This window comes from Rhyacophila brunnea, unplaced genomic scaffold, assembly GCF_057557595.1.
Source record: "Rhyacophila brunnea isolate RB1 unplaced genomic scaffold, BYU_Rbru_1.0 scaffold_14, whole genome shotgun sequence".
Classification (NCBI taxonomy): Eukaryota; Metazoa; Arthropoda; class Insecta; order Trichoptera; family Rhyacophilidae; genus Rhyacophila; species Rhyacophila brunnea.
The window spans coordinates 6,282,479-6,309,573 of NW_028232796.1; the positions used below are offsets into that span (position 1 = coordinate 6,282,479).

The following is a 27,095-nucleotide window of genomic DNA, read 5'->3' on the forward strand; positions in this document are numbered from 1 at the left end:
AAATTGCAATTTTTGGTGTTAAACATAAAGTCAGTGGTAAATATTTTTAGTTAATTGAGTAGAAAAGATGGTTCTGTGTGTTGTAATAAAATGTGGTAGTTGTACTGATAAGGAAGAAGATGGTATTACGTTTCATAGGTAAGTTGATACATGTTCGTGATAATTTATTTGTATATAATTATGTATTTTAATATCAAGTGACGTAGTGTGTTTCTTTAAAATAACTTTAATTATTCTATAGTCTAAGGACGCACTGGTTGGGAAACACTGCTTTGAGTCTCTTAATATTTATTTAAAACTTTTAAGTAAACTCACTTTTTTAAATCTTTTATAATAAAACAATATAATTAATAATTAGAACAAAAATAAATCCTCACTACACCACTATCATGTATAAGGAACGAAACATGACGGTTTCTGAGTGCGTCGATGCTCTCAACTTCGGCATGATATTCAAACTGAGGGTAGTTATCATAGAGGTATTAAATAAAAAGAGGGACAAGGAATCGGCTTTCTCATATAACTGAATGAAGCAGGCCAACAATAGCCGATAACTTACGAGAAATAGCGACGCGATAAAAAAATGCAAGGCATCACGGAGGATTTACTTTGCTCATTATAACGTACCCATATAATGTAATATTAACGTGGAAATTTTGCCGCAAATTGATTACCAGCCCGCCTCACCACACTTTTTCACCATACCAGCCTGCTTCACCATACTTTCATAATATAACCTGCCTCCCCTAGGTAGTTACTTATATAAACGTTTACTGTTTAGATATTGATTAACTTTAGTTATATTTAGCCCTTTCTAAGCATATGTTTATAGTCCAAAACAGTTGTCAAAACTTATTTATTAAAAAAAATAGTGTTTTTAACTATATACTATTTAACTATATACAGTGACATCCCGTGGGGTAGTCAGATTGAGCGTCGCTTGAGGGCGGCAATTACTCGAAGGGCGGCAAATTGAGGAGAATCATTTGGTATATATAAATAGCTACCTAAACTGAGTACAAAATAAGGAAGATATCTTATTTTTTAAAAAATCAGCTCACTGGTTGGAAACAAAATATACTAATCACATAAAAGGTTTAACAAGACTGTATTTTTTTGTCGGGTTTGCGATATCTAGTTTACTTCCGTTGCCCTTCAACGTCCTTGGTGACCAGAAATTACATGAGCACGGATGATAAAAAATATTGTATACAAAAATGGGGCGGCATTTTATCTAGGGACGTCACTGATTATATATTATATAATGCACTATCATTATTTAAAAAAAAAAAAATAGCACCTAAGTACGCCTATCTTGGATGAATATCATGCATGACGATATTGCTAGCAGAACCAAATTGGCACGTGGGGCATATTTGGCAGCCAGAATAGTATCTTCAAAAATGACCTCTCATTGCGTCTAAAGCGTAAAGTGTTCAACCAATGTATGCCACCAGTGCTCACATGCACAGTGCAAACATGGTCTCTTAATTTAAGAGAAATCCACAAATTATGATAAGAACAACATGGCATGGATAGGTGCATATTAGGCATAAGGCGGAGAGACCACATAATAAACCAATTGATAAGTAAGCAGACAAAGTTAAGTGATCTGATTAAGGTCGCTATGCAGATGAAATGGCAGTAGACTGGAATATAGTGGTATCCAAAAAGCACTAAACGATCACAAGGATGCCCTGAGATGAGATGTATTTTTTTAATTATTGTTGTTTTTTTTAATTTTATTTCATTTCCATAAAATTATTTTTTGCTTTGTTTTTTTCTCTACCTTGTTTTTTCTCTTGTTGATTTAATTGTACTTTTCATTCTAAATGTCACGTTGTGAACGTCTTGAATGAATAATTTGTTATGTGCTCAATGGGTTTTTTTTTATAAATAAATAAATCACAAAGTTCGGTGGATGTACGTGGTAGCGAATAATTAGAGACCAAGAAGAATGGACGAAGCTAGGGGAGACCTTCATTCAATAGTGGATCGATCACGGCTGATGACGATCAAGTAATTTATGAATAAAATTATTCATTCTTCTATTAATAAATATAAAAACGCATTCAATATTTCCAGAGTAGATTGTTTCTATATTTACCAGTTCAACTATACGAAACCGTTCTAGAGTCACTATAAAGTGTTGCAATACAAAAAGTTCTTATGACTCCCTCTAGTATAGTAAATCTATGGGGTGGGGGTGGCGAATAAATAAAAATGTTCCGCTAGCATGACAAGCCTCCTTGACAAGAGAGAGCAGTCAACCTGTATCTAAAATCTAAAGAAAATGAAAAAATATGCCACAATATTTTATACGTTACGCTCCTAGAAGGTGGCAGAGTGAATACAAAAACTTATGGGTAGAGTACAACTTTATATAGAGATCGTTTCGCTTAAGAATATCTGTCAAACTGTGCAGTCGTCATAAGAATATTTTTAATACAAATAACAAACATGATTATCTTTACCTGGCGGTCATTAAATCCAAAAGCATTTTTTTCTTCCTTACATTATATTGATTAAAACCATTTTCGACTGAAGAGGAAAGCCGATACATTTCACGACTGGTCCTATCTTTCCGCCCCTTCCGTTCTTTATGGATGACCTGTCATTGCCTGTCATTATTAATAAATAGTATGGAAGTGGACCACTCATTGCTTGTACAAAAAGTTTTGATCAGGCTTTATTAATCTAAAGATGGCGGTGTTAAAACACAATAAATTACCTACTTTACAATATAATCCATTACTTATTCCATATAATTAACTCATTGATGATTATAATTCCTAAAAGTTTACTTCGGCTCTTTTGAAGAAAATATTTTATTTTTATGCCCAATGCTGTCAATTACTGTCAATACTATTGTCATATTACCCATGTCATATATATGTTATATTTTATTTATTTTTTCGATATCTATGCTTATTTGAGCAACTTAATTTCAAAACCTACCTAACGTCATTTTTATTCAAATTTCAATGCCAAATAGTTCTCTTTTTCAATAGTATCTACGTAACACATCATTCATTTTCTTAAATCACTCTAAATACAAAGATAGCGCATATTGTTAAAAAAATCTTATTTAATTTCAAAGTCTGCTATATTCAACTAATGACATCAACCACATAAATAAATTTTTGTTTTCTTTTTTCGTTTCATTAGGACCATAGGAAGGAAACGCCATTGTATGCAGAATACTTTACCTGAATTTACAACAATCTAAAACCACATGATTCACTTTCAAAATCGACTGAAATCCTATGGTTGATTTTTAAAACCTATCTAAGAACATCTTTAAACACTAAATAACTTTTTAAGTATTTCCACAAAGTGTTTAAAGACCAAAATCTATCAATTTCGACAATTAAACTTTAATCAATTAAGTATTTCATTGTGATTGTGAAAAACAAGTGTTAATTTGTAACGCCTCGGTGTCCTCACTTCCTCAGCCTAATAGAATACATTTATTATTTAAATAACTATGGGAAAACGCTGTAGAACACTGCAGTTTTAATACAGGATAGTAGATCACCACCTACTCGAAATAATCGAAAATGGAATATATCTGGGATAGTACATTATAGAAAAATGAATCGGAACTATGTTTCGATTTATATAATTAGCACGAGTCAATCGATATAAGTTATACACTGATGAAGAACAGATGAGACAATAATTATTGAGGGATTTGATGTGGGTTACTACTGTGGGAGTCGTTGATGTGTTGTAGGTCATGGTGTTGAGGATGATGATGAAGAAGTCGAAGATGGATGCAGGAGCGAGTTTTATTTGTGGCGTAACGGTTGGTACAATATTATGTTAGAATACTTATGATAATGTTCCGAGGTTCGAATCTTGGTACAATGAGATGTTGTGCGCAGTGATATAGAGACTGAGATTCTAAGAGGCCGGGAAGTTATATTCGAGTGACATCTCCGATGAATAATTATTTATTCGCAATTTATACAATCAATTTCTTTTATTTTGTTAACTGTCAATTCATGGTGGAACTGCATTGTATTGTTGTTTTCATTTAATAAAACGCATTTTTTTTTGTAGTACTTATTCCACTTTTAATCAAGAGATTAGAGCCTCAGAGTTGAAAATGTCCCTCTGAGGCGGACGAAACCGGTCCTAATCTCTTGATTAAAAGTGGAATAAGTACTACAAAAAAAATTGCGTTTTATTAAATAAAAACAACAATTATACAATCAAAATAATATTATTTTTATTGAAATAATCGAGTCAGCTATTATCTGGCGTTTGCGTCTATGGATGAAGTGACTAAGTGAAAAATGGATAAGCAGAATTTATTATTGAGGTCAGCTCTTTACCGAGTTTGCTATAATTTGACAATACGAAAAATAGATATTTAATTTGTAATTCTATATCTCTACATTATAATATAATCCCTATGCCTTTTTACAATACAATTCCGGAATCATTTCGTCATATGGAGTCGGGGTAGGGTGAACACAAAAACGTAAGGATACTGTGTCGTGTACTCGATATGACGTGAGAGTACAGCCTGCTAAGAAAAAAGCGCAAACATGCCACAAAATATTGAATTTACGGAAGAAGCGTTCAACCTTATTGACCGTGGCCATAATTTATCGCCACAAGGCACGAGTCGCCCCTGAAAAAGGAAAACAACTGCAATATACTGAATTATTTATAAGCCATAAATTATATCCACTTTGCGATTCGTACGTTACTTCGCTCGGATTTTCTTGCTTAAAATAATGAATACATTACCTATGTAATATTATTATAATTTTCCAGATTATTTATGTTATTTTTTTTTTAATAATCACTATATGTAGCCAAAACAAAATATGACGCAGTGATGATGTCAGTGTTTTATATATGTGAGGGGTATAGAAGCAAAGGCAGCAATCTTGTAAAAATTGGCAAAATAACCTACAAATGCAGCAATATAGAGATTCTCATTATGCACATGGTAAAACAATATTTGAGGCGCAAACCTTGCATTCTTTCATACAAAAATCACTTTAGAACTTCACATTAGAAGCATAGGCTGAATTATTCTATATTCAATATTATTCGCATACAAAAAGTCACGTGACAAAATGGCCGGTCGGTACAATTTGGGAGCAAATACAGCAAACTAATCAATTAGTTAGACGCAAAACCAGCAATCTTATAAATTTGGAAGTTTGCTTTTTGTACATTTTTACATTTATCTAGCTGACTTTTATATTTAAAATATTTTAATAAGTGTAGCGAAATTACCGATTTTAATTAAACAGATTATCTTTTTAACGTTATTTCTACATTGAAAAAAAAAATTCTGCATTAAACTTATCTGCCTTAAATTAGTTTTTTAGCCTTTTCTTCAAAACACTGTTTTGTTAGAGAGCTTCCTTTGCTTTTATACCCCTCATATGAGCGGCATGTGAATGAATTATTACTATACCATAATGATTCGACGAATTACGACCAGAACGAAATACTTAAGTAGGCGCTACAGACAATTTAGGTCTATGGCCGACTACACAATTGTCCTCCAGGAATCTCTATCCCAAGCTCTATATCTCCAGTCGATCACATTAAATCTATGTATATCTCTTGTCACGCTAACCGCCGTGCTTTTCAAGAACGACATATACTGCAATAGAAAGATATAAAAGAAAAAATAATATAAAAAATATTTTTTTTTTATTTCTTTTTTTAAATCATCTTTGATTCTAAAAAATGGGCCTTCATAAAGTGGAATTTTTATTACCAGATTTGTGTTTTAACGAGAAATGGATGTCAGCCACTTGTTCAACCTATATAGTTTGACTCCAAACATACATTGAAAAACAACATGTGTATTTTCTAGAGAGATGATTCGACTCAGGGACCCATGATATTATAATCCGACGGATTACCCGCTCGGTCACATTGGGCTTTGTTTAAATTATCTAATAAGAATTATAACTAGATATCGTGATATTACCATCCACTGTTGGATGAATAACTTCTTTATCTCCTTGCATTCTTCTCGGTCCTTAATTCTATGCTCCAACATTGATCCACGGAATATGATGAGTTCGTCTATACTGGACACCCTTTGATTACTAAATACCTGTTGTGTACCACTGTATTTCTGTAGTAATTGTCTCGTTGTTTTCTTCTCGCGAAACGACGTGTCCGTCACATTTATCATTTTATCAGTTTAGTGACCTCTCTCAGATCACGTACCTATTTTTGTCTGCCTGTCTATCTATTGGTTTATTTTATAGTATTTTCACGTTATATTTACCTAATATACACCTCATCTCCCAGTGGCGAAGGGTGGAGGTAGGGTGTTAAGATCCGCTGTAAATAGTGCACACTAATCTTTGTCAGTCATACGTATTTATTTTCATTGAAATAAGAGTACAATCTACAGGTGGTGTTGGTTAGTTTTTGAAATTCAATTAAACCCTGCGAAAACCAATCCATAATAGATAATAGTGAAAAAATACTCGTCATCTATAAAATATTTAAAATTATGCCATTAAACCATACATAATTTTGGATATTTTATAGATAGAATATTTTTTTTTATCTATTATGGTTTGGTTAAGCATGGTTTACTGAATTTAAAAAAACTATCCAACAAGTTCTCTAATATATTGTGTTCTTATTTCAATGAAAACAAATAAGTATGAATGAAAAAGTGCGTACAATTTTGTCTGATCGCCAAAAGCATACCAAAACTATTGTGGTTTGGTTTAGGCAGGGTTTAATTGATTTCTTAAAATTGACCAATACAATAAATAAAACAAATACGTATGACTAACAAAGATTAATATGCACTCTTTATGGCGGATCTTAACAGCCTACCTCCACCCTTCACTCACATCTCCATACATACTTTTTGTAGAATTCCATTTTACAAAATGATAATATAAATTATATTAAACTCTACAGGATATTTTAAGTCGATTACTATTTCAGTTATAACACCATTATCAAAACTACAAAAATAAACGACTTGTCCTCACCCTGGGACTATTCATAGAGATCGTTACGTCTCACTTTATGAGTTTTATACTTAAACAGGTAATTTATTTTCATAGTTTTGATAATGGCACGCACACTCTAGTGCACGCCAACCAAGGTCTTGGGACGTTGCTCCTGGGATACTTTCGGCACTACTTTGAAGAGTGCCTAACGTTCGTTACGCCACGGTATACGTGGTGGGGGGTTGAAGGAAAATATTGACAATGGTGTTGTTATCAAAATAGCTATCTACTTAAAAAAAATACCTGTAGAATTTAATATAATTTATATTATTATTTTGTCCAAATATGTCAATTGAACATCATAATTATATATTTACGATCTTATTAAAATCCTACAAGTTGAGTGAAAATCTCACATTTTTTAAGTCAGTAATGAATTTAAATCAATTTCATATCTGATTTTTTTACCTTTTTCTCTTCTTCATCCCCTATAATAAGGCTATTTAAATATCACTGTAATGGTGATTATTAGTAGTATTAATTAAAAAAAAAATAGTAGGTAGTACCTACTTATATTGTGATAATTTAATATCAACCGTACATGTTTCGTTCCCAACTAGGATTCTACGGAACACTGGAATTCCACGAAATTATGCAAAAGTTAATATCGAATAACCAATTCCAAATGTAATAAATCATAACGAAAATATCTACAAAAGATAATTAGTAAAAAAATCATTACATACCTACTACGTCTTAAATATAAACAATTGTGTAAAATTCTACTAGTACCTATCTACAAAAAGTTAGCGTAAAACTGTTAGTTTCTCACTTACCGGCTTTCGCTGATCAATCGTCGTCCGGAAGAAATTAACAGCCGGCAGTTCCAGTTTCCTGTTCGAGATAGAAAAATAAAAATAAATGAAAATAAATAAATAACAAGCGGGCGGTACAAGTTTGCGTCAGCGCAGCGTCGTAATTATCACCTCGGAGCGCGGGAAATGGCGGGAAACGGATGTGCCACAAAATGGCGGGGGGTAAACTTCCGATGGCGGCAAAAATCAAACTGTGGTACTTAGTCGATAGTTTTATTGATTGTGATATCAGAATTTAAGCAGTGGTTAAAGCTATGTTTGTGTTTTAAAGTGTCAAAGATTATTGACATTGAGAAATATTCACCACATAATTCCAAAAATTGTAAATCCTTTTTATACCACAGTATTAGAGAGTAATTCATAGTCATACTTAAGCTTGTAACAAGGCTGTCTAGTGTCTATAGGCGGCGATACTGAATTGCGAGCTACGATGATAGAACTAGTAATTGCTTATCTTCGAATACGATACGGTAATCTGTTCGCAACAATGAAATTTTTCGATTGCACATATCGTAAAAATAATTAACCTTAGATTCAAATATGAAACAATCATCATTTTCTTCAAACAATAATATTGCATTCTAAGTTCAAACAATAATTAACAATACGATTGAAATTCACCATTTTGTGCCGCGGACTAAATATAGTGGGCATTGGGTGTTGTTAGTATAAAATTTAAAGTCTAATTTACGCTGCCGAAACCTGTGACTTAGGTGGAGTGATAAATGTAAGTATTTATTACTCTTATAAGAACGTCTTCATTGAGACTAACTTACTGTCGATATCTTTGCATTACGCTCTTAAATATGTATTTTCTCGACTTTTTCTTATATAGGTAGGTAATAAGTAAATCAACGAAATAATTATTTTCTTATCTTAGTGTTTTGTTTTAAAATGATTGATGGAAATTAACGAGAAAAAAATGTTTTTGAAATGGAAACAGAAAAAATAATATTTTTAGACTTTATAGCATTGAAACATGATATTTTTATATTGATATAGGTACGTACTGTTTTTTTGTGCTTGTTCTTCTTAATATGTTAATAAACAATGCAAGTTATTTTTATTTCAATACAATACTGACAAATAAATCTCCCAGCATAAAATTGTATCCTATAAAATGAATATGGCAAGTTTTCGGACCAAAATAATCCTGTTTCAATTTTATTTATAAGCATTTGCTGATCAAATTTTTCATAATAGATATAACATATTACTTAGGTCACCCACGGTACAAATTGTGGTCCGTAAAGAAACACAAATACCTATCTATATTGCAAATTTTACGTGTGTTTATTTGGGTCAAGATTTTACAAAAATAACCTAAAGAAAGGGTTAAAAAAGGTTCATAATAAATATTAAACTAATATCAAACTAACTATTTTATAATATAATATTATGACATCTTGCTGTCTGAGTTTTGGACAACTTCTTATGAAATAAATATTATGTTTCTGTGTAAAATTTACTAATTAATGTGGGCTGATTCGACACATTCCTTGTATATATCTCCAGTATGGTTAATTTCGCCTATTATTCAACTCATTTGTTGATTTTCATCTTATCTTGCCTTTTATTTCGCAACAGTTTTATATTAAATATTGATCTTGAATATTTGAGAGACAATCCTTATTAAGATTATATAATTAAGATGATGCACGTTGGGTATACAGACGGATCATAAAATAATATACTGAACCAATTGATCGGGAAGCGAACACGGTGTTATTGACGACGACAAATTGCTAAAATTACAATGTATGATAGCGGTGTAACTTTGAAAGGAGACCCACAGATAGCACTGCCTATTGACTGGACGCCGCAAGCACTATTTAGACTAGAAGATTAGGATTTAACTCTATGTTGACTCCGTAATTGATATTTCTCACAGTTTCATACATGACGGGTGGTGGTGGGAAAAAAACGTAGTCTTACAGATAGTCGAATACAGGTTCTCTATTTTGAAAATTAGCACCTTACACTATCGAGATTCATTTCTAGTGATAAGTGTGGTATCTAGTTGTCAAATGTGACCTGAACTGAACAAGTTCTTTAGCAAGTTCGTCTGGTTATTTGGTCGAGCGCGTCATCTTACGAGGGTGGGTCAATAATTCCTTAGAAAAAAGCATTAAAACAGTTTTTATTTTTGTATTTTTTTTTTTATTTCTCAACATAATCTCCTTGGAGCTCAATACACTTGGTTAGACGTTTCTCAATTTTTTTTAAACCGTCAGAAAAATAAGTTTTCGGAAGGTCCTCAAAATAAGCATTTGTCCGATCGATGACTTCTTCATTTGAAAAAAAACGTTGTCCACTTAGCCATTTTTTTAAGTTTGGGAAAAGGAAAAAGTCACTGGGGGCTAAATCTGGCGAATACGGTGGGTGGTCGACCAATTCGAACTTCAATTCTTCAATTTTAGCCATTGATCGTAAACATGTGTGAACACGGGCATTGTCCTGATGAAAGAGGATTTTTTTCCTATTTAAATGAGGCCGTTTTTCTTCAATTTTGTTTTTTAGCTGGTCCAATAAAGATGCATAATAATCCCCTGTTATTGTTTTTCCTTTTTCCAAATAGTCAACGAAAATAATTCCACGTGCATCCCAAAATACAGTAGCCATAACCTTACCAGCTGATTTTACGGTTTTCGCCTTCTTTGGACATGGTTCGCCTTTCGCAATCCACTGCTTTGACTGTTCTTTCGTCTCGGGAGTATAGTGGTGTATCCATGTTTCATCTACAGTCACAAAGCGACGAAAAAATTCATCCGGATTGCGTTGCATGAGCGACAACAGGGCTTTAGAGGCCACCACCCTATTGCGTTTATTGTCGACTGTGAGCAAACGCGGCACCCATCTTGCAGAAATTTTTTTCATGCCCAATTTGTCATGTAAAATAGAAATGACGCTACCTTTTGAGATCCCTGTAACCTCAATTATCTCACTCAACTTTAATCTTCGGTCACTTAACACCATATCGTGGATTTTATTGATCATTTCTGGTGTAGTCACCTCTACAGGACGTCCTGAGCGTGGTTCATCCTTTGTTGATGTACGACGACGTTTAAATTCATTTAACCAGTTATAAATAGTAGCAAGTGAAGGAGCAGATATGCCGTGAACAAAATCCAACTCATTTTTTATTTCCTTTGCTGTTAACCCTTTTATATTAAAATGTTTAATAACAGCTCTAAACTCAATTTTCTCCATTTTCCATTTATCCATTTTCCACAAGCAATTTTTTTTTTAAATGTACGAGAAACACACAACAACCCGACCAATCTGATTGAAACTTCGCAGCATACTGAATCGGTAGTGCCGCTGCATGAAAACAAACCGCTTACAGTACTAGTCGCGCCACCTGTCGGCTTTTCTAAGGACTTATTGACCCACCCTCGTATCTTGTTAATCTATTTTAGTGTACCGTTTGAAGTATTCTCTGTGATTGTTGGTTAATCTCTGTGAATTCGGAATAAATACTTATACTAAAATATTTCTAAGTTATAAATAAAACCATCTTATAAATGGAATTAATTATTTTTTTGCTGTCTAGTGAATTGCCCAAGTGTCATAACAAGTAACAAATATAATAATAATTATTATGTCCTCTCTAAAACCCACTGGACCGAAAAGTTAATTATTAATGTTGACAGAAAATGATAGAAACGAAAAACTTAAGTCTAGGAAAAGGAAGTGTATCCAAAAACAATCGTGGTGATAATATTTTTTTAACAACATTCCAATAATATGTTACCTAAAATTATTACTCAGTAAAAAAACGAAAAAACCCTTTACCATCAAATAAAATCTGACAAAAAAACATTATTCTATGTTTCTAATTATTTTGTCATTTAATGAAAAATACGTTAGAAAAATATTTTACTTCAGTCGCGTAGATTTTTATTTATTACGTCATGAGTATGTATGATATTATTTCACTTATTTTACTAAAGTACACTATTAAACATCAAAAAGTCTGGCCTGTTAAAGTAATAATTATATATATTAATTAACAAAACAAGTTGTATGGAATCTAATGAATGCGGACTCTAGTTTTGCTATATTTTACAAATATTTTTTTCCAAAACGTATGTAAATATATTTCAAACAGGCAAAATCCTTCGAGATAATATGAAGATGTGGAAATGGTGGACATAGTTAGAATCTCACATTATCAATTTCCATAGAAGACCTAACAGCTGTTGTCTTTTGACCTCAACTTTCCAAAAATCTGAAATTTCCGAAAAACGGTATATTTTTCTTTTTCTTCTTCTTTCATCCTGTCATGCCCCAGCATTAAGGCATAAGGCAAACACAAGTTTGCACCTCTTCCCTTGGTCCATAGCCAACTTTTACGCTTCCCTTTGTGCCAGATATTAAGACATAATACTATATTGCAAGGATAAAATTTAGTGATAAAAATGAAAGTAAAATAATACGGTGTACAAGTAAGTAGATATAATTATTCTTGAATGGTCAAAGGGTGGAAGAGAGAGATAATTTGGTCGCATTCTATGATTTTTATACTTAAATGCACACACGTCGTTTGTAGTCTTGATAATGATATTACAACCAAAATAGGTAGCTATCGCATTAAAAAAAAAACATGCCGTAGAATTTAATTACGCCCACGATGGCCGCGTGGATTAAGCGTCGGCCTATAGCGTCGTGGGTCCCTGGGTCAAATCCTGGGTCTGGCAAGTACACATATTGTTTTTCAATTTGTGTATGAGTCTGAGTATGGATCTAATAGGTTGAGAAAGTAGCTGACATTTCTCGTAAAAACAAAAATTGTGTTGCAGTGCGTAGGCTATGGCCTTCCATCTAAGAGCTCTGGGTTCCAATTCTCGGTGAAGACACAATATATGTATGTGATTTTTTAAAAGCTTGGTTATTTGTGATTGTTCAAAATTACTAATTACGAAAAAGCAAGGACATGGTTATCAATAATTACAAAACAAAACCTCCACTCTGTGGAGGCCCTATGATCTTTATAGGATTGGACACGATCGGAAAAAGAATTTATTACCATTTTAAAAATAATAGGTAAAACATTTTATTTATTACGATCAAATTAATATTGTGTTCAAGACATATAAGGAAAATTGAAAATGCTTTATTGGATATAATTTAGTCGAACCGTTTAATCAAAATTAACTTTTACTTCTATTATAATATTATATGAACGCTAATACCAATTACATATAAATATTTTTCTGATTGCTTTAGTTGTTTTAAACTAGCTGAATAAGACAGTGAAATCGACTTGTCAGTAAAGTTTTTGATGGAAGTAAATTTATATGTCCAAATATGACAAATTTTTGACGTTTTTCGGAATGAACTTTGAAAAGCTCAACGCGTCAAAGCTTTGGAAGTCGCGTGACATGGCAATGTCGGGGTGGGGGAATGGGGTGGTTCCCGAGCGATTCTGCGGCGGCAATCCAATTACGGCAAGTGCCATCGGCCGATCGCTAAACGTGAAGTCGTGCAACCGGAGGATGGTTTCATTGCCCCTCTCCCTTTCCGCCCGGTTCTGCTTCCGCAGAGTTGACTGCTATGACGAGTCGTTGGTGGCGGTTTGGTCCGACGCCCTGTGATCAGCGTTGCGGTATTTGGCAGAGCGTTATAAGTTACTCACTCTGCATTCGATAGCAGATTAATACACACAAAACCAAGGTGTATCACCGGGGAAGGCTCCACACTACGCGGTCATGAAGCGCCTGTTTTAAAAGCCCCTTAAATGATTTTAGGTAATTCTGAGAAAAACGATTTCAGGTAGATTTGAGAAAAATGAGAAAACTCATATCTAATAAATCTGTGAGCTTTTATGTATTTATTTTTTAATTCGTTATATTCTAAAGAGTATTTTGGCTTTTCATTTTAGGGGTATTTGAAAAGCACACCAAACCATTTTAGCGGGTTTTAAAATTCACCTAAATTTTTGATGTTACGTATGACGGTTTTTGGCGTTTTTTTAAATTTCAGTCTTTAATTCTAAGAAAAATATCCATTTAAAACATATCTAACTTAAAAATTTTCGATAACCGTTTTAGGGGAATTTGAAATTAGGTGCTTGATAATATATAATGTTTACATCGACTTGTGAAACTAATTTCCTAAGGTCCTACATTTTTTAATTATGCTACATCTCTATGTCAATGATAAATACTCTATGCTAGGCGATTATTTAAAGAATACCTTCCGAAGGTCCTACTATCACGTGGCCTGAGGCTGTAGATATTTAAGCCTAATGAGCCTTCCAGTACATACAACGATGCATTTTATGTAAAAACGTACATTTACTTGGTCGCATCGGGCTGATACCGAAACATTCTCGCGTTCTAAACGGTCGACAGCCGTGATACCACCCGATAATGATCTAGCCCGAGTTCGAATCGAGGTTGAGTATTACCTTTCTTTAATACCCATTTAAGTGCATGTTCGACTGCTTAATCTAATCTAATCTAACCGGCTAACTCCGTTTGGACAAAATGTTCAGAAAGGAGAAAAAACAAAAATTTTAACTAGCAAGCGGAATTTAACAATTCCAAAAATACATTACGATATTTTTTACATATAAGCTATACCATGAATTAATACAATATTTTAGATTCCCTTTTATATTATATAAAGAAAATAATATAAAGAGCGGAGTTGTTCCATCTACGATATTAGAAATTTAGCACCTATAGTTGGCTGTTTTCTGTGAAGAATGATAACGCATTTATTTATATTATGTTTAGGAGTTAATGTGATTTATAACAAAATTCCATCAAAATCTCATTATTGGCCAAAAATGCAATTGGCTGGTTTGCAGATTAAGCAGTTGTATTGTCTTGTTGGGTCACTAGTGTGGTCTTTGATGTGTAGGTTGAGGTCACTAGTGTGGTCTTCGATGTGTAGGTTGAGGATGATGATAATGACGAAGTCTGCGATGTAGCAGGGTGAGATTTATTAGCAGCGTATCGGTACAATAGTATATTATACATGATAGTTACTAGCTAAGTACATATGGATTCGAGTGACATTGAGATAAATTATTCTTCGTTATTTATACAATAAAAGTAACACATTAACATAAAATTCTGGTAAATAATCATATTAGACTAATTGTAGAATCAGCGTTTTAAATTGAGTAGCGAAAAGAATTATTATTTATTATTGCAGTGGTATGAAAATATGATACTATAAAAATGATTATTCAGCTAATACACCGTAATGATTTATAATGTGCTGTGATATGTAATAATATACCGTATTTAATGTCGCCAAACAACTTGCTGATTTAGTTAAGATTGTTTGCTGGAAATAGATTCGCTGGAAATATATAACTGCAGAGTAATTTTATATAATAGATATTTGATCGCTTATTACAATTATTCTGCAGCTACAGTCTTTTTTGTAAAATATATATTATAAAAAGGTAAAATATAGTATTTCTGGTTCAGTAAGATTTACAGAAGATTAAAATAATTCAAAATCCTGTTCTGTAAATATGGCTGTCCTAGGACCTTTTTCAATTAACTGCCATAGCCAACTTACCTACATTCACCCTTCCCCAATACTTTATAAATGTACATATATTTATTATTCTACTGTTAAATAGTAAAATTACAACGTGAGAAACTACCCCAAACTTTGAAAAATAATTATTTGATTACGAACCGTTTTTGAGTGGAAAATAATGTACCTGTGGGGCTCGCGCATAATATTCTCGGTACGACCGTGTAAATTTATTAATTAGATTATTTTCTAGAATTTGGATGTTTTGTAAAATATTTTGTTCTTTACTCTACCTCGTATTATGCCACGTCAATGAGGACCACTACGAAATAGATATTGTGGAATTCTCCTACTTACCCTTTTCTCTACGAGCCATGTTGTGGATGTTATCGGATTTTTAGTGAATTCATTCACGTGGTCTTCTCACCCTATCGGTATCGTATTGCCTAAAACAATTATTACCCTTCTCAGGTTTTCTCAGCAACGACGAAAAGTATGTATTTTACATGAATTATCAAAAATTTCTATCCACATGTTTTTTACCAAAAATATCCTCAAAGTGCTGCGATCTTTGCTAATTATTAGTAACTTAATCAAACATGGTCTTGGGCAAAAAATGTATTTTTTAACCAATAGGTACTTTATAAATTAACCAAATTTAATAAAAAATAACACCCAACTGTGAGGAGTGTGGTTCTCTCACTACATAATCAAACTCATTGCGTGCGTTATTTTTTAATCACTATATCTATCATGTTTGTGGGTTAAATTTATAATTGTATTTATCATTTTTATTTATTTATTTAAGAACACTTAATATCTTAATACAATAATATCTACATAAGCACATACATTCTTTTCTAATTTCTTGTTAAATTGGTTATTATTTGTAATTAAGTCATTTTTATAATTTGTAAGTATTTATTATGTATTATGGCGCATTGGCCAATCGCAGTAATGCGATGATACTCTTTTCCTAAATAAATAAATAATTTACCTTTTTCCGCCGCTTTTACCATTCATGGGAATCCTCTTGTATAGAATGCCAAAAAATCATTATATGTAATAAATGATTACAGTAGTTTCTAATATTCCAATCAACGTCAAAAACATCCAATATTGTCATGGAGAATTAAATAATTATACATATAAACACAGTGACAATATAAAAAAAATGGTTTTAATTTTCTGTTACATATTCAAATTAATAGGGCATAGGTACTCAACCTATGAGTCGCGACCTTAAGTGGGGTCGCCGGTTAAAACAGTTAACATAAAAAATATTGATTGATTGAATTTAAATTAGTTCACAATGTTTTGTTTTCTTAAATAAAATAAAAATGAAAAATAACGATTCCTCGCCACGTAACTTATTTCATGAACAATTTGTGAATCTCTCCAGTTGGTCTATTCTATACTTATCGACCGCTAAAGTGATAAAGTGTTAGAAATTATTAAACTTAGGGTAGGGTTGTATCAAAGTATTAGCACTTATTGCAACAATTACATCCACGTATTGTAATTGTCACAATAAGTGCTAATACTTTGATACAAACCTACCATAAGTTTGATAATATTTATCACTTTAGCGGTCGATAAATACAGAATAGACCCACTGGTGTGCTATATATCAGTTATATATATATCGAAATGTTATCATGCTTACATTTCTAGTTTTACTACCATTTGCTTTTACGTATTTCTACTAAAGTGAATTTGAACGCTTTTTTCATTTGAAAACCAAAACAAGAAACAGATTAAATGTTGAGAATGACACGAGTTTGGCATTAAAGCGTCAATTACATTGAGCTTTTTTACGAGCTGATTATTGGAAAATTTATAATCTGCCTGTAAATTCGCCCAGTGTAATCATCGAACAAGCTAATAAGCAGGTTGTAAACACGCCACCGAGAAAAGTTGAAAGCCGGTCAACTTTATAAGCTACACGCCGGCTTGTGGGCGTATCGCGTCTGCGCAGTAGAGCGCGGTGGTGGAAAAACGAACTACTCATTTTGAAATTTACATTTTTGACGTTTAATGGAAACATTGTTCGGCAAGCATTTTTACTAATTTTAACTAACTACAGGCAGTTGAATACAATACATTACATACAGTATTATATAATTATATTATACAATCAGTAGTACCTTTTCAAAATGTCGACGGAAGTAATTCGCGCGGGAGTCGTTATTTTAGCTCATGCTATCAAAAAGGAATTAGAAAGGAAAGAAAAGCAGAAATTGAGGCACAAAAGATTGTGGGTAAAATCATGGATAGAAAGACGTGAGAAATATGGTGCATCGAGCAATTTACTGAAAGAATTGAAAGACGAAGATCATGTGGCTTATCGAAATATTTTGAGATTAAACTGTACTCATTTTGATGATTTACTGCAAATGGTAGATGGAATGCTCAAAAAACAAGATACGAAAATGAGGATGGCAATCCCAGTAGTCACAAAACTGGAAGTTACACTACGTTATTTAGCAACTGGTGATTCATTCAAGTCTCTGGAATACCTGTTTCGAATTCCGGAACCAACAATATCGAAGTTTTTGCCCGAAGTGCTTACGGCGATTTCTCGCGCCCTTCAACCATTTATTGAGGTGAGTGAAAATTAATTTACTACGAATAATTATTAACAACAGTTTTTCTTGTAAGAATATATTTCATGAAAGTATAGTTACAGTATATAGTATTACTGCATACTTGCCCCAAATGTATTAAACATAGCCTGTCTTAAAACGTCATTATCCTCGTTTGACGAGACAGAATGCGAACCAAGTGAATGGTTAGAAGATGGTGAAAATGCATTATCGACAACTTGTTGTGGGCTTAAATAAACGACATGCTCCAAAGAGGATAGCTTAGAACGAATGATAGAGGTTTGAAGTTCCTGCTGTAGTAAGATGGCTTGTCGCTGTGGTAGCTGACGAAGCTCAGATGCAACAAACTTTCCGAAAATGTCAAACGGTTTCTCCTCAGATGCATTCTGTGCAATTTGGTCCAATTGGTGAATCGCTTCTGATATTTCAGAAGGATATTTTTCGGATGCTGGTCGTTTTTTAACCGTTTTCATTGGCGGTGGTCTCATTTTTGCATGCGACTTGTTCTTGCAGCGTTTTTCTGGGCAGTTGTTGTCGTTGTCGGACTCAACAGATTCCCTACAGCTTTCACTGCTCTCATCTGGCACTGTTTCTTGGCTGTTTTGTGACAGATCCTAGAAGTAATACAAATCTGTTACTGATTTCAATTTATTTAAAATATTACTTTAATTTAATTTAATTTATTACTTTTATTGTTTACAGGTACCTAAAACAGTTGATGAATGGAAAGAAATCGAAAAGAAATTCTTCCAGCGTTGGAATTTTCCTAAATGTTTTGGAGCCATCGACGGGAAACACGTCACCATTAAAAGACCTCCATGTTCCGGTTCAGCCTACTTCAATTACAAAAAAACCTATAGTATCATATTATTTGCTATGGTTGATGCCGATTACTGCTTTACTTACATCGACGTAGGTGGAAATGGCCGAGCAAGTGACAGTGCAATATTCAAAGATAGCACTCTGAATATTGCAATGGAAAGCCATACTCTCGGGATGCCTGAATACGGGGTTATTATTGGAGATGATGCTTTCCCTTTAAGAGAAAATCTGCTGAAACCGTACAGTAGAACTGGTCTCAGTGATGTTGAAAAAATATTCAATTATCGTCTTTCCCGTGCCAGACGGGTCGTAGAGAATGCTTTTGGCATACTTGCATGGCGATTTAGAATATTTTTAAGACCGATTGAGCTGAAACCGGAAACCATTGATAAATTTATTTGGGCTGCTTGCAGTCTTCATAACTGGTTACGAAAGATTTCTCCAGGCAACTACTTTCCACAACAAGCAGTGGATAGAGAAGATTTAAACACTGGGAATATAACACCTGGGCTCTGGAGGGAAAGTGCCAATATTATGCAGCCTATTAATAATCTAGGCAGCAATAATTACAGACGTGCTGCTGAGGAATTCAGACGAACATATGCCACATACTTTACAGAAGAACATCCCCTGCCTTGGCAATGGGAGAAAGTTGGACTCTGATTAATAATGCATTTATAATGATCTGTAAATAAATAGACATTAAAATAAATAATATTTTACTCACCAAATTTGATTTGCTGTTTCTTGTAGTCAAAACCTCATTCAAATAATTTCCATCGTAAAACCATGCCAGCTTTGGCGAATAAAGTTCCTCGGTGCCACAGCCACTCTTTTTACTTTTTTCAATTTTGTTTAATTCAAGTCTATATACATCTTTAATAGATTTAATTTTTTCCTTCAATTGTTTCGTATCCATTCCCCCAATTAACTGCTTTTCATTAAGTTCACTAAAAAGACGTTTGAAAATTTCATCTTTTAAATTTGTATTGCAATAGTTTTTGTCTTTTATATTCCATAGCATAGGGTACTGCTGGTAGACGTTAAGAAATTCCACAATATTATTTACGTTCCACTTCATTTTTTAGCGCTAGAACCCGAGAAAATTAAACAACAACACAATAATAATATATTGACATATTACGATAATATCAACTCGCTAGCTTGTCTATATTATTATCTATGCTTTTTTACGTATCTATTGTCTATGATCTGCGTATGCGTTGACAGTGTTGCCATGTCTACTGAAATTTCAGTAGATCTATCAAAAAATCTACTGAATTTTGAAAATTTTAGTTTGCAACACTGTCTGCGCAGTAGACCGTAGCAACCTCCCGGTAAAAAAACGAACTACGTTCCGTCAAAATCGCTCGCTGGCTTGTGGCTTATCAGCGAATGGAAAGTTTTGTGTGTAATCATGAAGTCGCAGTAGCTGAACCGCCCGCTTTTAAATTTGCCAATAAGCAGCTCGTAAAAAAGCTCAATGTAATTGACGCTTAACGAAAACTCAGCCGCCAATTTTGAAACTGATTAACGAGTTAAAATTTCAACCATCGCATTAAATATATATGTTAATTAAAATTTTGTTGAATTATATTATACTGAATAAAACTATTTTTGATGCGTTTTCTTTACTCTATTAAAAGGGCTTTTTATTTTAGGGGCGGGTTCAGTGATGCCAACCGTACTATAATTTTAATTCCGCGAAAAATGTTAAATATTATAATGTTACGCCAAATATACCAAAACACTATAATTTTAAAGGAAACAAGACGAAAAATGTTCCTTTACTATATATTTTTTAGAAATACTATAATTTTTACACTTTTTTAATTAGTATAATCAGCATAGATGGCAACACTGAGCGGGTTACTTTACTTCTATAAAATAGGGTCACGACTCTAAAAAGGTTGGGAATCTGTGCAATAGAGAATATTTTCGGAATAGAAATTACGCGCTAAACATTATTATACCCGGTTTAAACTGTCAAGTACCTTTAAACTAACTGAACTGTGAACACTATAAAATTAACTATTTGGCAAAGTAGCTCACATGTATACGTTTTAAATGAAATCATTGGCATTGCTGCTACTTCTCTATTGTGCTTCACTGTAAAACCTAATTTAACGTTTTACTGGGTGCAGTAGTCACGTGTGTAGGATTGCCAACCATCGCAGGTTGACCAAAATCATATCCGGGATATTTTTGAAAAAACGACAGAAGTATGTATCACAGCACTAATATATTATTGTAATAGTTATTGATATGTTGGTAAACCCTTTGCAATTCGGCTGGCTTATTACTGAAATAAGTGAATAGTTTTCAAATTGTATAAATAAAGACATGTGAATAAAGCAATAAACGACAAGAAATATTATTCGAAAAAGCTTCATCCCTCTAAAATTATTTTATGGAAAATATGAAACTAGTTTCTGTAATACTAATTTATTTTTTGTATTAATATATACCTACCTAAGTATGTAGGTACGTCAATTATATTAAGGCACGCTCTAAAACGATCGTGACTACGCAACGCACAGATTGTGCAAACGACGCGTGACGAACACAACATAATTTGTCATAAAAATTCAACATGCGTCCATTTAATGTTATGTTTATTGTTAATAATAATAATATTATATTCATTGACATGTTTTGTTTTTCGAGTAAATATGTAACAATTTTAGTCATCTTTACACGATTTAAGAATTAATTCCTCCGACGCCATCACAAAACAAATTGACGTGCAAACAGGTCGACTATCAACGCATGCAAAATTACGTCCCAACTATTGCTGAAAATTATTTGCCGTTTCACTGAAATACATAAATGCTCCTAATATATAATTAAACATAATATTATACATTCTTATTAACGCTACAACACGCCATTATGCCCAATGACAGTAGATATTGTTGTAGTTTGTAATAGAAGTGTAAGTGTAATAGAACTTATTTTTTTTGTAATTTTGATTTCCAAAGCTCCAATTTTTTATGAATGCCTTCACTTTGTCCTTTTACATCAGTGATTTTTTACATTAGTGGTCCTTGGATTGATTTATTCACTCATTTTTTTTTTTAATTTTAACCAAATAGACAAGTTCAACAAGAAAATTATTGTTCCTAAACAAATTTGCCTCAAATTTCAACATTATTTTTATTTATTACATATTTTTAAACTATTAGGGTAAATTTGAGATGTGTGTTATGCCCGGGCCCCCAAGCTTTTTATAAAATATTCATTCGGAAACTGCAAAGCTGTGGTTACATTTGTGTTAAACTTTTTGCGCCTCCCAGTTTGGAAATCGCTGTGCTACATGGTGCAGTGTTTTAGAAAAAAAATCTGTGAATAATCTCGAAATATTTTAATTCTTGTTTTAGACCTTAAAAACGCCTAAAAATAGTTGTTAACCCTGTATATTATATGTGACGTTATCAAAACCAATACATTTTTTGCTATATGGTTTTGGACCACTGGTACATAATGAGTAAATGACAAATTACGTTCAGCTGACTGACGGAAATTTCGGATTTGGCCGGTAATGAAATTTACCGAAACAGCGTTTGGGAATAATAACTGTTATCTAGGTAATAAATTCATTTGATTACACATATAACGGAATAGGTTAAATACACGCTACTTTATGTGTTAGCGGGTAGTAAAAAACATATATTTCAACTCATTACGTTAAGAATGAATTATTTATTACACGGTGAAAGCCACATTTTTAATAATTCAGAAGGCGATAGTAAATAACTTAATGACGTGTTATGCCATTAGCAAACCAATAAAGGAAAATACGACCAAGAGAAATTTTCAATTTCACATTATATTATGTAGGTAAGTACATTATTTCATAAGAGGGATTTTAATGTGGGTAAAATGAAAATACGGTAAGTAATTAATTACCTACGTTTTTTTTAGGTATGTATATTATATTTTTTTTAATGTACCAAACAGAATACGCCCTACGTTAAAAATGCTATTTTGCATAACAGAATAGGTAGATTAGTCCAACATAATTAAATATTATTGACAACAAACTTATGTACGTAATTTTTGAGACTTTTGCGGTTATTTGTTAATGTAATAGATTTTTGGATTATCACAGTGTGTTCTTTTTTCTTTTATTGTGTCAACTGTCAATTCATGGTGGAAATGCATTGTATTATTAAATTATTTTAATAAAATGCATATCTCATAAATCTGGACCGGTTTCGTCTGCCTCGGAGGGACATATCCAACTGACTCTCTTTTAGGTATGCTTACATACTGCAGTCTGCAATTTAGAAGAGATCTTTATTAATCTAGGTACGTATTTTTTTCGACTTATACGAGGTATAAATGAGAACTCTGCCATTCTGGGCAGTGTTGAACTGTGTGTTCCTGATAACTATCTTCTAAATATCCATCCATCTTATCAGTTGTTTATTCTCCCAAGGTGCAGAGCCAACGTGCCACTAGTATTGCCAATTAGGAGGGCAATAACTATGTTCAACCAAATTGCTTCGGGTGTTAATATATTCCACTTGCGTGAGTGTGAGTTTAGGTGGACGCTATTTTATAAATTCTTAAAATAGGGTCTCCTTAGCAAACTCGCTGTACTTCTTTGAACTTCTATAGTTTTCATTTTTATCGTTTATATTACTTTTCATCTTTATAATAATTTTTCATGTCATGTTGTGAATGTCTTAAACTAATAATTTAGAATATCCACAATATGTTAAAAAAAATTTAATTGAACTCGATGAGTTGAAAATGTCCCTCAAAGCCCAACAAGTAGTAGGGTAGTGTAAAGTCTTTTTGCAAATGATAGTTATTTAGTATTATTTAGCCACTAAATGAGGGTCAGCTATAAAATGTAATGCACGATCCCTTACAGTGATGGTATTCACAAAATAACACTACCATGCGTTAAATATTGAAAAGAATAATACTCAGGAGGCTAATAGCTCTAGTAAACATTGGTTACGCCTACCCCAATCTAATATATTAAGTATTATCCATATAAAGTTGGAGTTGACGACAATCGTCCCAGGTGACAACCTCTATGAAGAGTTTCAAGTCATCAGCGAATAACAAAAATATAATGACCATTGCTATGTCATTTATAAAAATCGTAAATAGCAAATTACCCAAGTTTGAGCCCTGAGGGAGACCAGAAATGAATTGAATATTCGTGGCTGATGGAGGCTGTACGATACGTATTTTTGATGGTTCCTAAAATAACTCCCAAATAATATATCGATCCGACAATCAAATAAGTTGGAGGTTTTCTATTAGAATGTCATGATAGACTCTGCCAAATGCTTTCGAGAAGTCATTGCAAGAACAGTAAACCTGATGGGTGATGGCCTTTATCCAGTGCCGTCGATATATATCACTAAATGCAGTTAATAATAATTACAATATAAAAAGAACTTTTTATATACCACGTTTTTAAATTTTCTGCTGAATCATATAAACTTGATAAGTCTATGTATTAATAAAAGCTTTTTATTGTATTTAATAGAAATACTGAATAAATATTATAGAATACAGAAATGTCATTTTGACATTTTATATTGATTTCCATAGTAACGCACGTATATATTAATAATTTAGTTGCTAGGACCCACATAGTCAATATTACTTTTAACGAATTTTTTCCGAAACATACAAAACAGAATTAACTGAAAATGAATTCAATTCTGCTGAAAGATGTCCAAAAGTATTAAAAGAAAGCATTGTCGTCGTGTTCTGATATATTCTAAAAGTTTCAAATGTCTAGTTAGTCGGGAAGCTAGTTAAAAATCTTGGACAAACAAGAAAAAAATTGTACTGCCCAAGAAAAAATCTGTACTGGACAAACAAGAATACGAGCTAATAAAAACTTGGTAAAAATAATAGTAGGCACATTAATATAAATAGAAATATGTAATATATAGTAATATATTTATAGTTTTCAATAGGTGTAGTTCTTTAAATGTTTTTCCTTTTTATACGGTATTGTTAACATTCATTTTTATGTATGAAAAAAATCATTCATTCAAAAATCCCCACTTGTGTTACGCAAGGCTTCATAAAATATTCAAGCCATCTCAAAACCCTACAGTGCTCTTAAAACTTTTGAAGCAAAGATACATAACAATCGGAATAAAATATTATTTCAATGACAAAGTAAGTTTTAAAACTGGGAGTATTTTCTTAAATTGCTTTTTGTTTTCCAGGAGCACTTAAGATTTTGCGATTTGGTCCTCTCGCAGCCGAATGAAGAGGCAAAAATTCCCCTTTTTTAACTTCGAGCTGTCGGAAACTTTTCAAATTGATCGTGACTATATAAACAAGGTGCCATGAAAGTTTAGGCATTGTTAACAAACTAAATATATTTCTTCAACTTTGAACAGCGCTGTTTTAATAACTACAAAATAAGCTACTCAATTACTTAAACGTCAGCCCTGTTTAATTTACTGTCTCGCTCTATAAATTGCTAAATTAATAGACTAATAAAACTTAGTGAAGAATGATTTCAAGTTTCTTTGACAAAAAGATACCTTAAGACATTTGATTCGATATTTATTTTCACTAGCAAAAATTTCAGCTTTTTTGCCAATTTTATTCTCATAAAGAGCTATTCAAATAAATATTCGTAATTGAACGAATTATAATTAGTATACCTATGTACTTAATCAAAAGTGGGGACCGTAAAAGTGTATTACTTGAGACACTCTTGGTGAAAATGTGGTCATATTTTTTATTACACTCATCTCATACAATACATACCTAATCTCTTTTATTTATATAGTTGAAGAATTTCAAACAATTATGTTACTTAGGTCAAATTATAATTATATTATAATCGAAGGTCCCTACGTAAACTCGGACATCTACCAAAAAACCGTTTTTTACTTTTTTGGCCAAAACACTTAAAATAACTTCCCCCTTGATATAAAATAAGGAGGAGAAAAAAATCTCACTTAATTTCGGAAAAAATGTACGTAAAAACGGACAAATACTGTAATTTTATTAAATGAACCGCGTAAACACGTATATGTTAATATACCCGTATTTATATCGGACACCAGACAATCACTTCCGGTCACATAAACAGATAAATACCAGTTGTCTTTGTTTACGTCGTGAAGGTGGCCAGTTGTCTCTATATACTCCGTGCAGGTAGCCTAAAAAAAGTACGTTAGAAGCTCACTTGTATTATTTTGACTGTTTTCGTTCGTTATATCAGAGAATATGTATTTTTAAATGAGCGGTCACATAACAAAAAAAGTCGAAAAAAGACGAAAATAAAAAATCTAAAAACTATCGTAAAAATCCCCGAAACAAGCATGGCCTACATAAACTACAAAAGATGTTGTTTATTGTAATGAACGCTGGTAGGCACCTACAAACCTTGGATTTTTCAACCATATGCGTGGATACTTTTTCATTATTGTCAGCGAAAACAACAATTATGAAGGTACTTAGACACTTAAGTGTCATAAACGTAATCCGTCCCCGGCGGCATCCTGTCTGATCGGATTTTATTGCTTAGGGTCGAAAGGTTTAAACGATTGACACCAGCATTTTAGCTCGGTATATCCGATACGTTGCTCGTTAAAACAGTGAATAAATGTATGAAGAAAATCATAAACCAAAATGTCAACGAACGTTTCCTCATTACATCCGAGATCTCGCTATGTCCGAGATCGTAATAACCGAATTCGACTGTAGTATGATGATTGTTTTATTCGCTGAATGATACCAGTCCCACTGAGGAACAATCCAAATTATTTAAGTCATCTTCAGAATAAAAAAAATCACTCGCCAGTTAAAAAATGAGGATAAAGCGGATAAATATCTAGTAAAAAAATGTTAGTTAATATGAAGATAATATTATACTAAATTGTTAGGAGGATTTCAATAGTAATAAATAAAGTTGCTAATAATTGATATGAATTCCTTCCCACGTAAAGTGAGACATCTGGTAGTTGTCTCATTAACGGATGTTTGGAAGTCGACGTAAAGTCGGACAACTACAGTTCCACCAAAAGTATATAATTTAGAAAGAATGTAATAATGAGTAAATAAACTGTGTATAGTATTTATAATACTCCCTGAATTTATGGTGCCTAGTAATAAAAACATAGAAGTTCAGTAGAAAACAAACTATTTTTACTTAAAATAGCTCTCCTGTAAAATTACGTTTTTGTAGATGTCCGAGTTTACGTAGGGATCGTCGAATTGTTTTTTCGTTATTTTTATGTGTTTTTTTTTTATTGTTTCAATTAGGATATAAGATAAATCAGTTTACAATGAAATGATTTTGGGTTTATTTTTTATCTCTATTTTAC

General features: G+C 32.6%; 2 protein-coding genes across 2 annotated transcripts in view; one reads left to right on the forward strand and one right to left on the reverse strand.

The window, feature by feature from the left end:
• Positions 1–27,095, forward strand: part of LOC147075563 (collagen alpha-2(XI) chain) — a 130,636-nt gene that overhangs the window by 26,033 nt on the left and 77,508 nt on the right. The window lies entirely within an intron of this gene.
• Positions 17,839–19,849, reverse strand: LOC147075564 (uncharacterized). The gene is made up of 3 exons (XM_085941934.1): positions 19,496–19,849; positions 18,189–18,560; positions 17,839–17,859 (listed from the first exon to the last, which is right to left on the reverse strand). Exons 1-3 carry the CDS (start codon positions 19,847–19,849, stop codon positions 17,839–17,841), a joined length of 747 nt encoding a protein of 248 aa, XP_085798060.1.

Coding starts and splice junctions, on each gene's coding strand:
- LOC147075564 (XM_085941934.1), bottom strand. CDS start 19,849: ATGAAGTGGAACGTAAATAATATTGTGGAATTTCTTAACGTCTACCAG. Junction 18,561..19,495: donor GAAACAGCAAATCAAATTTG/GTGAGTAAAATA, acceptor TATTACTTCTAG/GATCTGTCACAAAACAGCCA. Junction 17,860..18,188: donor AGCTATCCTCTTTGGAGCAT/GTCGTTTATTTA, acceptor AATTCGAAACAG/GTATTCCAGAGACTTGAATG.